This window comes from Zootermopsis nevadensis, unplaced genomic scaffold (genome assembly GCF_977971745.1).
Source record: "Zootermopsis nevadensis isolate Lab colony 2312 unplaced genomic scaffold, Znev_1.0 Znev_ptg000061l, whole genome shotgun sequence".
Classification (NCBI taxonomy): domain Eukaryota; kingdom Metazoa; phylum Arthropoda; class Insecta; order Blattodea; family Termopsidae; genus Zootermopsis; species Zootermopsis nevadensis.
The window spans coordinates 19341527-19356230 of NW_028259192.1; the positions used below are offsets into that span (position 1 = coordinate 19341527).

At 35.7% G+C, this 14704-nt stretch overlaps 1 protein-coding gene across 13 annotated transcripts in view; it reads right to left on the minus strand.

The window, feature by feature from the left end:
- The window catches only part of Unc-115a (actin binding LIM protein Uncoordinated 115a), a 78191-nt gene that overhangs the window by 19668 nt on the left and 43819 nt on the right, over nucleotides 1-14704 (minus strand). For 11 of the 13 annotated variants that reach the window (XR_015532632.1, XR_015532631.1, XR_015532630.1 and 8 more), the window contains 12 exons: nucleotides 14354-14537; nucleotides 13223-13350; nucleotides 12866-12992; nucleotides 12604-12697; nucleotides 11988-12078; nucleotides 11665-11825; nucleotides 9890-9961; nucleotides 7908-8103; nucleotides 6969-7208; nucleotides 5899-6017; nucleotides 4964-5150; nucleotides 2644-2760 (listed from right to left, as the gene is read on the minus strand). Coding sequence is in view for 9 of the 13 variants with exons in the window: in XM_087340614.1 (XP_087196740.1) it covers nucleotides 2644-2760; nucleotides 4964-5150; nucleotides 5899-6017; nucleotides 6969-7208; nucleotides 7908-8103; nucleotides 9890-9961; nucleotides 11665-11825; nucleotides 11988-12078; nucleotides 12604-12697; nucleotides 12866-12992; nucleotides 13223-13350; nucleotides 14354-14537 (1716 nt within the window). In the remaining 4 variants the exon portion in view is untranslated. The remainder of the gene's footprint in view (nucleotides 1-2643; nucleotides 2761-4963; nucleotides 5151-5898; nucleotides 6018-6968; nucleotides 7209-7907; nucleotides 8104-9889; nucleotides 9962-11664; nucleotides 11826-11987; nucleotides 12079-12603; nucleotides 12698-12865; nucleotides 12993-13222; nucleotides 13351-14353; nucleotides 14538-14704) is intronic. The other 2 variants (XM_087340616.1, XM_087340615.1) reach the window with 2 other exon arrangements.

Consider the following 14704-nt stretch of genomic DNA (forward strand, 5'->3'; position numbering starts at 1 on the left):
TTATAAATATAGTTAACTTCAGAATATCCATATAAAACTAGCATTTAAATAAAACATTTACATTTAATATAAACTGCTATGTCTGGGGACAATCCAACGAGTATAAGAAGCTCTTTTATGAAGAGTAAGTGGCCAGAATGTGAAAATAACTGCTCACTTCCACAGACATGAAGTAACAAGATTAAAAATGCGTGGACTTTTCCTCCATACCCCTACCACATACATACATACAGTACGTTACTTAGGACTAGGGTGAAACTTACCTTCACTTCATCTTAATATTATATATGACCTGAACTGTTGTCATACTCAACTGTCACGTAGCAAACATTTATCATTAAGCACAATCTGAAGATAATCAAGGGCACTAATGCAGATCTAAGCTACATCCTGACCCTAAAAAGTTTATAATTCATATAATGCTATGAACATTAAATTGGCTAAATCTCTCAAAAATACATATGCATATTATAAAAATTTAACATCAAATTAATCAGTACTAAGACCATTAAGTGTAACAGATAAACTTTTATATTAATTCTAAAATTCATGTAACAGCAAAGTCCACCATACTTAACTGCTAAGATTTTCTTAGAAATTGTAGTAGTTGTTAAACTTATGAAAACAAATTATTAACAAAAATTATGGCTCACAAATCACTGAAATTAAATGAGGTGAAAATTTTTAGCCATGCAACAGACAGCCCAAAAATAAATTAATCAAATCTGCAAATACAAATAATACTAGCTACAGAACCTGAAGAATGTGTTTGTCATGCAGAAATTACAAAGAATATAAACATAATTCTTGTCTCACCTTGTATGGTTGCTCTCAATGGCTCTATAAAATTCTTTGAGAAAGCAAATATGTGGGTGGCCAATACATTATAGAAAATGAAATAAAATTACAACTGAAAAGCAACTAATTACTTGTGAAATTATGATCTTCTACAGGTTGCAAAACTGTCAGAAACTAGATCAAATTCCTGATCACAGGTACTAAAAGGGTCAAACTTGTGAAGATAAACCAACCGGTCATGTATAACCTGCCACAACATTTACTATAAATACCTTATGAATTTAAAGACTATATCAAGCTGAACAATATTTTTGTCTTAGACCAATATCAAAATTTTCACCAATGTGAGAACTTCAAATCTCAATAAAATAAAGCAGCCGTTAACAATCAAAGCAAGTTGATCAGTAAGCTGCAAAACCCTGATGGATAATGGCATTCTTAGTTGCTCAAGACTTTAAATGGAAACTTACAAATAATTTTTTTTACAACTACTCCAATTCAAACAAATGCAAACTTCAAGGATCTACCAGAAGCTGGTCTCAATTCTCCATCTCTCAAGCATTTTCATCACTGAGGCTGTACATACATTCCAATATTTATGTATGGTCATGTTTTTGACTCAACATTTGATTTAATACATGGTGTTAACATTGCAGTACAGAAAATAAAGTTCTCAGTATAATATTGTCCCATTAACACTGCTATTAGTATTGGAGACATTGCATATTTGTACCTGTGACCAAGCCTTTCTTATTACATTCGTGTATTAAAGTCTTTCAGCATCTTTATATAAAACATTTAAGCTGAGTTTAAGCAAAAGTTCTGTTTTATGTGTGAATTAAAATATATCATTCAACAATTAAAACTCCTTAATAGTAAGTTATATTTAATTAACTGGTGCATAAATATAGAATTTATTTCATTTTTTAATTTCTGCTGCCCATACCCATCCTTAAAAAAAGATTGTCATCACTTTCAGTTTGTTCTTTCACTTGTGAAACAGAATAAAATAATTATTGAATTGAAAGCACGACCTAATAAGTTGGATCCACTGAAAACACCTAATATTAATCTCCAGACAAGAACAGTAGTTACAGCTGCAGAATATGAACCGCAACCATCAGGATCAACAGCAGGAGATAAACTGAATAAACTCCAAAAAATCTGTAAATTAGATATTATGACTACAAAACATCAGTATTCTCATTAAAACCACAATCCATGAAAGAAACATGATAAAGACAGGCAGGGGCCATGATAAATGTAGTATAAAAAACTACAATAAAATTCCTAGAACAAACAATGAAGAAACACCACTACCCAAGAAAATTATCAGTGTTGTAGGATACCTGATGACACCCGTCATAGGCCAGTTTTTCTCTCTCCACCAGACCCTGTCTAAGATTGTGTCTGTGTTCCTTGATAAGCACTCCCAGTAATTTACTTGATTCACCAACACAGCACCTACCACATTTACATGGGATGTGATATACACAGCCTCACACACTAAATATGCCTGTAAGGTCTGGGTATAATCGATGTCCCATTAAGGGTGCATTTAGTTTTGTGAGAGTAGTTTCCTTAATGTTGACCCCCATTTTGTGACCAGATCATCTAAGAATGGAAGAATATTATTTGTTTCCATTTCCATGGTAAACCGTACAGCAGGTCTTTGACTATTAATATGATGTAGAAATTCCTGTAATATTTCTGGCCTATGTGGACAAATAAGAAACATGTCCTCATCAAACTGAAATAGTGTATTTAACTGCCCCTTAATTGGCAAGTAAGCACCACTCACCCACAATCCAACACATTTCAAAAGTGCACAGAGTAACCACTCACCGTTATAGCTTGGTATGGTCCCTACAGATCGTCCAACTGAAGATCGATAACTAGAGCTCCGATCCATCAGTTCGTCATCCTCCCATGGTCGAGGATGATCCACATTACGAGATGGAGCTGAAGCAATATTAGACAACAGTCAAGACAATTACAGAACACTGGTATCCAACAAGTAAAGCTACTATATTATTCTACATCAATAATTTTTTAATGTCTCAAAATATAAATTAAAATACGAGCATGTTAACTGCATTGTAGTATGACAAACTAAATTCATGTCATAGAGACCTTCTAAAAAGCCAGCAATCACTCAAGGCATTCTTTGTCTTCTTTGGAACTTGAAGGTAAATTACAGTACAGTGAAACCTCTATCCATCGTTCCCGGAACTATCGTTTTCCCGGATGCATCGTCCGTTTTGTTCGGTCCCGAATACATCCCATATAAAATAATGTTACATTTTCCCGCTTCTATCGTTCCTCGAACTATCGTTTTATCGCATCGATCGTTCAAAAATCTTAGTCCCGGCCCACAATTTTCCCGCAATGATCGTTCCTGAGAATTTAAAATGCTGGGTTTAGAGATAAATTAATACCGAAAGACGCATAATGTTTTTGGAATACACAGTAGCGGTAACCTGTTATGTCGCCCAACCAGCACATTCTTTTGGAATGAGGGTCAGCGGTGCAGAGGTGATGGTTGGAGTGAATGGCGGTGCTCGTTGTCAGAAATTTTACGATTTTAATTAGGGTACACTCATATTTCGTTCCAGCGATGCCAGATGGCATGTGCAGTGTGAATTTCTTCACAAATGCTTTTATTACAAGTACAAAGGAAAGGCTGGCGGCACTTTTCATTCTTCTGGTTCATCTCGTTTCCAGCGGTTCAGGGTCTTCTACAGCTACGTTTCGTTGAGTTCGGCAGTAATAGTATTTCCATTCTTCCTGTTATTGTCCGCAAAGGGGGTGGGAGTGGTGAGGAAGAGGAAGACGACGAATGCGAGCCCGAAGCTTTGCCGAGTTTTGCCGAAGCATTGGCAAAAGTGAAGTCGTTCTTTTATGCGCTTAATATTAGTGAACGTGACGAGGAAAACATTTTGAACGTGGAAAGTGCTCTGTTTGGTCTAAAACGTAAAGTTTCGACAAACCAGTTGACCATTAAAGACTTTTTTGGTACAAAGAAGTAACTTTGAAAGAGAAACATCGTTTTTTTTAAAATTTTTAATGCTTTCCCGCATCTATCGTTTTCCCGCATTCATCGTTTTTATTTCCCACCCCCTTCGAAAACGATGCATCGAGGTTTCACTGTATTTGCAAGAGATCACTGGATGCAATCCTGAGCAACATAAATGAAGTTCAAATCCTCACATCTAATTCCTTTCAAATCCACTTTAATAATATTCATCTATATCTGTCTTTCCCAAGAAGTCTCTTCCCTTTAGGTTTTCCAACTAAACTTTTGTAAGCATTTCTCATTTTCATGGATTTCACATGTCCCACCCATCACATTCTTCCAGATTTGATAATCCTAATATTGCTTGTGAAGGGTACAAATTAAGAAACCCCTTATTATGCAGTTTTTTCGAGCCACCTGCTACTTCCTTCCTCTCAGGTCCAAATATTCTACTCAGCATGACAGTACCCACAGATATGGATAAATACAATGTAAATTATTTTGAAATATAAAAAAGTAAAACAATGCAATAATATGGTCATGTTAAGAATAAAATGTGGAAGAAAAGTAGTCGAAAAAAACAGAAATGCAAGATGGCAATACAAAGTAAAGTAAAGCTGACCCACTATTGCCATATAGGCGCTTGGGGGGAGAGGTAGTACAGCTCCTACTCATTCTTGACCATGGAACTTTATGGAGGTGAGTGGTCAGCGTCACGCCCCGTGGCAATACAAAGAATACACCAAAATAATGTCATACTGCAAATGTGTTTAGTAGTAGTATAAAATTCTCAGCATTCTCTGCTATGCACAGCTTTGTTCCGGTATGTAACTGACCATATTTGGGGCTTAACTTTTCTGGTTTATTATATAGATTTCTGTCTTGTCTTACCAGTGTTTGCATACTCTGAAAATAAATCTAAAACACAATATGTTATTTAGATGATGTACATATCTGAGCCAGAGGAACTCTTGCACACAGAAGCCTTTATAACGACAGCAACAAGATCCTTATTAAGAAGGAATTTTTTAGCCATCAGCCTAATGATGGAGGCAGCAAGGACCACTGAAATGTTGGTACACTTCTACCAGACTATATGGTGCTACAACACAGAAGACAACCATTGAAGTTTCTTATTGTTTAACTTACAAGCATTAACGGGAGACTCATAGCGAAGACGATAAACAGGCTCATGTGCAGCAGATGGAGTTCTTGATGCATTGCGAGGATCAATATGTGCCAACTTCCACTGCCGCAGCTTTTCACGCTCACGTACATTCTGTAAGAACACCTTTCCAATGCCAGTTGCAATCTTACTTAGTTCCTCCTCCTCTTTCTGTAAAACAGACACACACATATAAGGATGAATCATGTCTGATGTGGATGTTATGGAAGTTTTGCTCTTACTTGCTTACTGTCATTACAGAAATCAAAATTCAATAACCACTGGAATAGTCAAATCCAAGCCACATTACCACACCTGATTTCAAAATATACTTTTAATATTCTCCTGCCAGTCCTTTGTCTTGTGCATGATTTCTTTTAAAAAATATCCTCTCAAATCACTTATTTATTTTCCTGTGAAACTACATGCCCAGTCTACTTTCACCTCAGAGATGTAATTATCTTACAGTGACATGTTACGACATAAACCATGAAGCACATTTTATAATTTTCTTCATTTCAACATACACTTCACCTCTTGCAAATTAAAATATTCTCCTTAGCATAAAATTTTCAAATACACAGAATTAAAGTTTTATTTTTGTCAGTTCCTATGTTTCAGGAGTGTAGTTACATAAAACTTCAAACGAATAACAAAGAAGAAAATAAATAGGATCTTGCCAAGGTCCTAATATTTTTCTGAATAAAGACACATCTCCCACACATGGCAAATAATTCTGTCATTCTGTAGACAGACATGGCATTATAAGAAAATACAGAGCAGAATGGAGGTAATAAACACACATTCAAGATTCTGCACTTTGATCAGAGGCTTCCAAAAGTGATCCATCATATTACGGTTCCTATTCTAAACGTGTTAAAGTCTGACAACAGACATATTACAGCTAAACCTTAATCACCTTAAGTTTCTTGTCTCCTACTTTCTCCACATTATCCTTGTTTTCCTTGCCATCTACCTCATCTTCTTCATCTGAGTCTGGGACACCTTTGTATGTGTCTGACCACCTCCGTCGCCGTTCTGCAGAAAAAGACATTAATCTTACTTGCATTGTTATGGTTAAATGTCTTCCATTAATGTGTTGTTTGAATACTCACTTGGTTTATGATACAGTGTCAAACAAGATAGAATAATTTTTAGTGACAGGCTGGGAGGAAGGAAGGAGTCAATGCTGAAGTCGCACGCAAAGAAATATGTAGGCCACACAAAGCTAAAGCAAAGTATTCTCAACCTGGGTGCTGGAAGGAAGTGGAAAACTTTATGCTGTGGTCAACTTTAATTGTGTGCTGAATACTCCAAGCCTTTAATGGACAGAACTAAACAAAAAACACTTCAAATTCTAAGTCATCCTTGCATGAGAGCAAATATTAATATATCACCTAAAATAAATGGTGGACTTTTCTCTAACAATCTGAAAGTTATAAATTTATCTGCAATTGAATTTATCTACAGTTCAAAATCTAATATAGTGACAAATGGATTAGGATGTATCTTGCAACACTCAAAATTCAATGCCAACCCCACTTTTACACATTAAAACCTGTTTACACAAACATCAAGGTTATGGCAGTATAACATCACATGTTACAGAGGAAATGCCACTACCAAAATATAAGCCAAATTAAACTTTAGTTTTGATGTTTCGTTAGGATCTGATTAATGTACAGACAACCACAAGAAAATGTGAGTTTAGGCGACTAAAAACTCAAAATCAATTGATCACAAACCAATGGTTGACAGGCGTTTCTCATTAAATTTAAGAACTGTTATGAGTTAACACTGAAATCATACCTAATTATTGCATTTCCCAGATTTCATAATCTGAAACTTGTACTCTAAAACCAGAAACTGTTAAAGGTAACATAATGTCAAGTTCCAGTGGATATAAGTCGAAAATTTGGTTGGTTGCATATTCTCATTTTCATGAATAGTAAAGAGTGTGATAAAATATACAGTTCTGGGCACACTCACCAGGATCAGTGTAAGGGTATGGTGGGGCAGGGAAATCATCTCTCTCAATCTTTGGCTGCTCTCCTGGTCCAGGACGTTTGGCTGCTGGGAAGTGTGCAAGTTCGATTGGCTCCTCGTTATTCATATGTGGGGACCTGGGACGAGGCATCTCTGTCCTGATGCTGTCCACAAGAACCTTCATGCCAGATTTGGAACTGGCCTTGTTGAGTGTGAACTTGCCACTGCTCCGGGAGTTTGCAGCTGTAAACATTGTACCAAGAGAGTGGTTTAGGTTAGGGTCCTGTGGCAGGCTTTAGGGAATATGGTAACAAAACCTGTCTTAGGATTTCATGGCCAAAGTTCAATGTATAACTCTGGCTTTTGGCAGAAGTGAAGACTGATGAACAAAGATCCTGAAAGGGTGACACAAGGTGGCTGGGTTTCCTGAGTAAGACAAGCAGAAAATATGAAAGAACAAGATTCTGCAAAAGATATTGAATTATATATGATGATATATTATACACCCACCCATCATTCTCTTAATGTAGAATTCTGACTGCATTTTCTGCACATACATATGAGTGCAAAGCAGTATCTAGCAACATCGCAGTTACTTGTCACTGGCTAACTTCAATAATCAAGGGCTGCGATTCCTACAATAGATGTAAGATTTGAGGTTTTCACAGCAGTGAGTATGAAGATTTCTGTCTTCTGGGTTGTTGCGCTGTGTAGTCTGGTCGATGTTAACCAACGTTTCAGAGGTCATACTGCCTCCCTGATGACGGGGGCAGTATGACCTCTGAAACGTTGGTTAACATCGACCAGAGTACACAGAGCAACAACCCAGAAGACAGAAATCTCCTACAATAGATACCCATAATATGAGCACAATTATTTCAAAGTGAAGTCAATGCAGACTGAAAGAAGCAAATATGTGTACCAAATTCTTACAATACGTACATGAAGGTCGATGAAAGTGTGGTGAAGTTGGAGGCTTGTCATATGGGTCGATGGGTCGCTTCAAGTATCCCTGTGTGGGCTCTTCTGTTAGGTAGCTGTATGTGTAAATGCGACTGATGTCATCTGGGTACTGGTTATTCTTGTACTCACGCAGGATAAGGCCTGGACTACCAGTGCGCTGATATCCACCGGAGTACTGAAATGGTAACAACTGCTGAAATCTTCATAAAACATAATAACCTGAATACAAACTTTACTTGAACTTGGCTGATCAGTTTCTTTTTGTTTTTTTTTGGGGGGGGGGACTATTATGCCATAAAAATTTGCAGGGTAGGTATTGAACTTTAGGAAAACATATAAAACTTATTTTATCCCATCTGTATGCCAAATTACAATAAAACCCCTATTTAATTGTCAATTTACAGTTTTCAGCCATTTAATATTAATTTCTACGATCCCAAGTCAATTTTCTTAATGTTAAATTTCCTCAGTTAAGTGCTCTAACTCACTGCTCTATACAGAAATCTTAAATGGGAATTTTACTGTATATAAACTTGAGATTAGATGAAATCTTAAGAAAGCTACATTAAGACTGCTTTCCTCCTTCTGCATGCACAACTATGTTCTGCATTAAGTTCATGTATGATAAATTTTTAGAATTTTCCTTTTTATTTTTGTGACTACTGTTTTTGTGTATGTATAAGCAGAGGCATATCTTGGAGGATATCTTAGATTTTAATACAACCTGACTTTCTGCTCCCACTTGTGTATTTCTTAACCACTACAGTGTTAGTGAAGAAATGTGTCAGTAGGCTGTCTGTTACCCAATAATCACCGTACTGTGAGCAATAGAACACCTCAAAAATATTCTGCCCCCAGAACTTTTAAATTTAAAGACAAGAAATATAACACCTTGACCAACAATATTATGATTAGTCTAAATTACATCAATGTATTGTATGACAGCAAAAGAAGCCTGATGTTATAGCACCCTGTGGTACTGCATAACTGTTCATGTGTGTAACAACATAAGATTTAACACCATTTCTCCTGAGCCCTACACAATTACACATTCCACTTTGGAAATTAAATAATGTCAATTACCATGGCCATAAACAAACAAAGAGAATTTCTGCAATATGAAATCCACACTAACTAAAACTTCGACAAATGCATTACCTACATGAACACTCTGAAAGAAAAATTTGAAATGAAGTTTTCGTCTGCCCAGTATCCATACTTTTACCACTAGCTTCAGTCAAAAATTATTGCCCCTATCAAAAATACAACAAATCACCAACACATTATGTCTGGTAGTGCAAAAGTGATGCCAGTCTGAATTTGCCTTCAGCTAATGAGAATTTGACAACAAGCAATTAAACACACATATGGCAATCAAGCAAAACCATTCAAATAAATTTATTTTTAAAAGAAAATCTGTAACTATACAATTGTATTATATGCAAAAACTTATGATTTACTCTTGCTCATTTCATTACAAAACTTTGATTGTTATAAAAGACTTTCTTCTCATCATTTATCTTGAGCATTATTTTAATCACTCCTTTCTGATGCACAATTAGAATTGCTACTTCGGAAACCTGGTCTTCCAAAACAGGAAGCAGGAGCTCTAACCATTTGGTCATTACATATGGCAAAGACTAAAAATTATTATGTTCATACTTAATCCCACGTGCTTTCTAATTTAAATGACACTGTGTAGTCTGGAAATCATATTTATATCATCACAGCACTCAAACTATCTAAGACGACAAACAAGCCAGAACCAGTAAGTATCTGTAGCTGATAATACTTTTCCAAGTACTGCAGGGAACAATTTGGCAGCAGTCCCTCATTAAACAGATAACCAGAAAGGTAATAAATACTTAAAGTTAGATTAATATCACTTCAGGAAACAGAGAGAGAATAAATATATCACCATGAAGAATTGGTATAAGTGAATACTATGTAGTGCTACTAACCTTTCTGGACAAACTATTATATGGGCTATACAATGAACCATTAAGACTAGGCGTGCGGGAACGAAGAGAAAACTGCAAAAACCAAACAACATTGCTAAAAAACACACTTCTACAAAAATTAACAGGAAAACCAACAAAATTAAAATAACTGACAAACAGTAACATGCTTGAATTCTGCAAATTTCACATAAAGTTAAGAAATTAACATTCTCAACAACAGTCACACTACTGCCCATGCTGACAATATATCCCTAAATTAAATACTTAATACAACATAAAATTAGAGCACTGTTAGAACAAACTCATATGCAGCACTGGTAGGGCTATTCTTTGACAAGCTGAGTATATAATCAACTTTTCAAAGAATTTCCTGCACCACAGGGTGAGTGAGTACAGCACTAGTAGAAAAGACTTAAACATAAAATTTCACAAAATAAGTATATGTGATTTAGTGAAAAGATCTTGATAACCTAGTTAATTTTAAGTGATCTACTTAGGAACATGATCTGGTTAATGTTTTCAGATTCCTTATGAACACATGCAACATAAAGATGCCTTACAGGATGTGTGTACCCATATACCCATCAAATAGTCTCTCTATGTCTTTCACCTCTTCAGTTACACAGAGTTTAAACAATGATTTGATAAAACGAGCCCTGACAAAAAAGTGCTATTAAATTAAAAATTTAATATATAAAAAGTTTACCATTTTTAAGGGCAGTATGACCACTGCCCTAATTCTGTGACTTGACAGATGTGAGTTCCATTTAACATCCCACCTTGGTACATATACCAGACATACAAGAAAGCAATGGACAACAAAATTATGTTTCGATTCATACGAGTTCTACATTAAATTTCATAAAAGTGGCATTGGCTAAATTTGAACCTGAAACATTAGCAAACAGTCTGAGCTACAAACTGGAATTAGTCTACTGGTTCAGCTCACCACCCACTTTAACTAGCATACATTAAAGTTTTTTAAGTTGATGCAGATGGAACCGAGGAAATAATGTGAACAAGCCTACCTCAACAAAATGATCTGAAAAATGAAATGCAATAATTCACTTAGAAACTATCACTATATATATATTAGAGAGAGAGAGAGAGAGAGTGAGTGAGTACACTGATTTGAATGAACTGATAAAAATAAAATTCTTGTAAATACTACCTACTGAGAAAAGCACAAACACTGTTAGACAATGAACAAATAGTATATGCAGGGTCTGCAGGGCAAAGACAGAATTTTATGAAACATGCATGGTGAGAATATTGTGATTGTACGTATTATATCAAATGGGTATGCTATTTCAATTGCCTGATGTGCATAATTAATGAAGGAGCACTTGAAGTGGCATGACGAGGTGTCTTGAAAGAAGTAACTTCATTCTCTTCACTTAGACTTCACATGGGTAAAATGCCAGTCACTGCTGTCAATAATAAATTTTTATCAGATAAGAAGAAGAAAAACAAGATATTTTTGAAAAATTGTGGCCAATCAGGACTCTAAATTATGGGCATAAGTATATGTTCTTAAAGTATTCACTATTTGCAAAATGTAAATTAAAACAAATATGTGTCCATCAAAATGTAAATCAATTAACTGACTGGCATTTTAGCAATGAAATAAAATGTGTTTCAACTGTTCTAAGTGACCCCACTGTTTTATTTTTGTAATCACAAGATAAGTGCGAAAGTTTGCAACACCATTCTAGGGTACTTAGTGTAGTCAAACATATGGAATGAGACAATATGCCTGTTTCATAGCTGCTTGCCTGCAGTTCGCTGACAGCAGAGCTGCTCATATGGTCAAATTCACGACCACCCTCCTTGCCAGATTCCCCATCTGTGCAGTGGCCATTCTCCAACGAACCATTCAGGACAGTACCATTTTCTGTTGGACCAGGCCCACAACGGGGATGCCAGATGGCTGTACCTGTACAAAATTCAACATCAAGTTAACAAAGAAAATGGACCATACTTAGGTAGGCACTGAATTATGGGATTACAATAATATCTATGTAAGAATAAATCATTTATAATTTATTAATATCAATTATGATAAAACAGCCTATCAAATAATAAATGCAATACTTACCCTGTAGATACATTTCCTCACCATCACCAAAGGGGTCGCCACATTTGGTGCATCGAGCGCAAGTTGGATGAAAATGATGGTTATCCCCAGCCTGTACGCAAGAGAGAAATTCTATGCCACCTACTTAATGATGACTTATGTTCCGAGATCAGATGATTTAACAAGTGTCTTTTAATTAATGTCATAATTTTCTTAGTTAACTTCAAGACTTTACAGACAACTGTGATAAGGCCACAGCAGCATGTCAACACAATGATGCTTCCCAATCCAAGACAAACACATCTTCAATGGGTAATAAATGATGACAATAATACAATGCTACAATTTACCAACGTTTTGAGGGTTTACATAAATCCAACTGCAATGCCTATATACAATTATATAAAAAATTTAAGACCAAATCTGTTCTCCAGTAGTCTCAGCTGTAAATTCTCCAGTTTTATACTGTGGTTATAAGGAAGACGGAACTGATGACATTGTACAATAATGAAAACATATATAAAGTTTGGAGCAAAATCACTGTTGTTGCTGAACTAAAACAATGGAGCCAGCCAAAGTGACATTATTAAAAAAATTGTTATGAAAATGAATTTAATGGTGACAGTTCTGCGCTCACCTGCAGCACCTTGCCTGATATGTATCGGTTGCAGTAGGCACATTTCACTCCAAACTGCTTTTGGTAATCCTTCTCACAATATGGAATGCCATCTCTGCAACAACGGCACTTGGCTCAAACATACAGCAGAACAGACACTCACATTTCAACCTGCATAGTAATACCAACACTGCCACATATGCCATTAACTCCAGCATAAAATCAGTTTTTTTTTAAATTATAAACCTACAGTACTGAGATATCAGTGCAGCCAGATACTCACTTCCCCATGTACTCTCCATGCAGAACTGAATCACATGTGCGGCACTTGAAGCACCAAATGTGCCACTGCCTTTCTAATGCAATCAACGCTTGTCCTTCCTTCAACTCTTCCTGACATCCAGCACATTCTGTAAGCATCAGACTGGAAATCAGATGCTTATACAGAGAAGCATGCTAAATTACTTAACCGAAAACAACATAAGGATTATTGTGATGCAGATAACATGCATGGAAGAATAATACAGCAAAACATCAACCCTACTAGTCCAAACTTCATAAGTGAAAGTGAATTGACATTTTGATTCAAATTAATGGTTTTCAATATTCTTGTTAACATCAAACCAGACACTGTGCATACCTGGACCATTAATGCTGGAAGGGCTTGCCTGTAGGGTCTGTGTTTCCCGTACAGGAATCTGAACACACTTTTGACATAAAACTTCCTTCCCTGTGTATGTAACACGTTGTCCAGAAGGGAATGGCTGCCTGCAACGAGACATTACAGCTTTGTGATTGCATATATCTGCTTCAAGGTCTTCGCAGACACCAATAACCAACATACTCAATTATCAAGCTTATTTGCACAGGTATTCACATGTACATCCTACTGACTCAGCACTTATATAACTAAAATAAACACAATTTAATTTAACAACCTTAAATTGTACTTCAACAGTATAACACACTCTTCAAGAAGGTTCTAAGAGGTGTGTCCGCTGCTCCATATTTGGAATTCTAAAATTCTTGTCAAACTATGTGTACTTCATAAAAAGTATGGTGTCTACATTTTAATACTGTGGATCTTATGGTATTAGAAGTTCTTCCATTTCAGAGCCGAGGAAATTATAAAATGGTGAGTCAGCTGACCAAACTAACATTATTTGTTATAATTTTTTACAATGGGGCAGTGATGCGCAACCTGTGTGCCACAAAATTTTCACCTCATATTATATTTATAACCAAAATTAGATAAATAATTGTTAATCTTGTTTTATGCTCAAGTCTCAGTTTTCATTTCCCCTCTGATCTGTTAACATACAGACATAGATAAAATTATAAATCACGTTTTTTTCATTCAAGTAATTGCAGATTATAAAATATACAAAAATTAACTAATATTATTATTGGTAAAATTGCCTGGAATAGATGACAGAAGTCAGCAATGTACAATTTCCAAACAATGTGTTCAAATATATTTTTAAGTTAAAGTTCATAAAAATTAAATGTTCAGAACTGCATTCTAAAATTACCAACTTACAATATAAATCTGTGACTTGAATGTTCACTGTTTAACAGATATTTAGGAAACAAATAAATTAATGTATTTTAAATTGTTTCTATATACAAAATCAAAAGTAAACATTGCAATTACATGTGATGATGAACTCCTTTAAAAAACTATACCAAAAAACAAGAAATTGTTCTTGCAGTGAAGAACACTTACATCCCCTTTAGTGACGCATTCTGTTTTCTATCAATCATAACCTACCTGCATCTGGCACATGTGAAGCACTTCTGGTGGTACGTATTTCCAAGTGCAGACACCACTTCTCCTTCCACATAGTCACCACACTTGGCACATTTGGTACCAAACTGGCGTTGATAGTCTGCCGTGCAGTAATAGTTACCATCCTTACAGAAGAAGCCACCCTGGGCCAACGAGTTTTTGCACACTGCCACAATAAAATAAAATCATTTTTTCAACTTCTACCACTACAGCAGTCCAAAAAGTAGATACAGAACAATGTAAATAATATATTCCCAAGTTATTCTTTCTTACAAATATGTGCAAATTGCAAAGCGGAGGAAGGTATAAATGCTGACCCGATTTGATAAATTT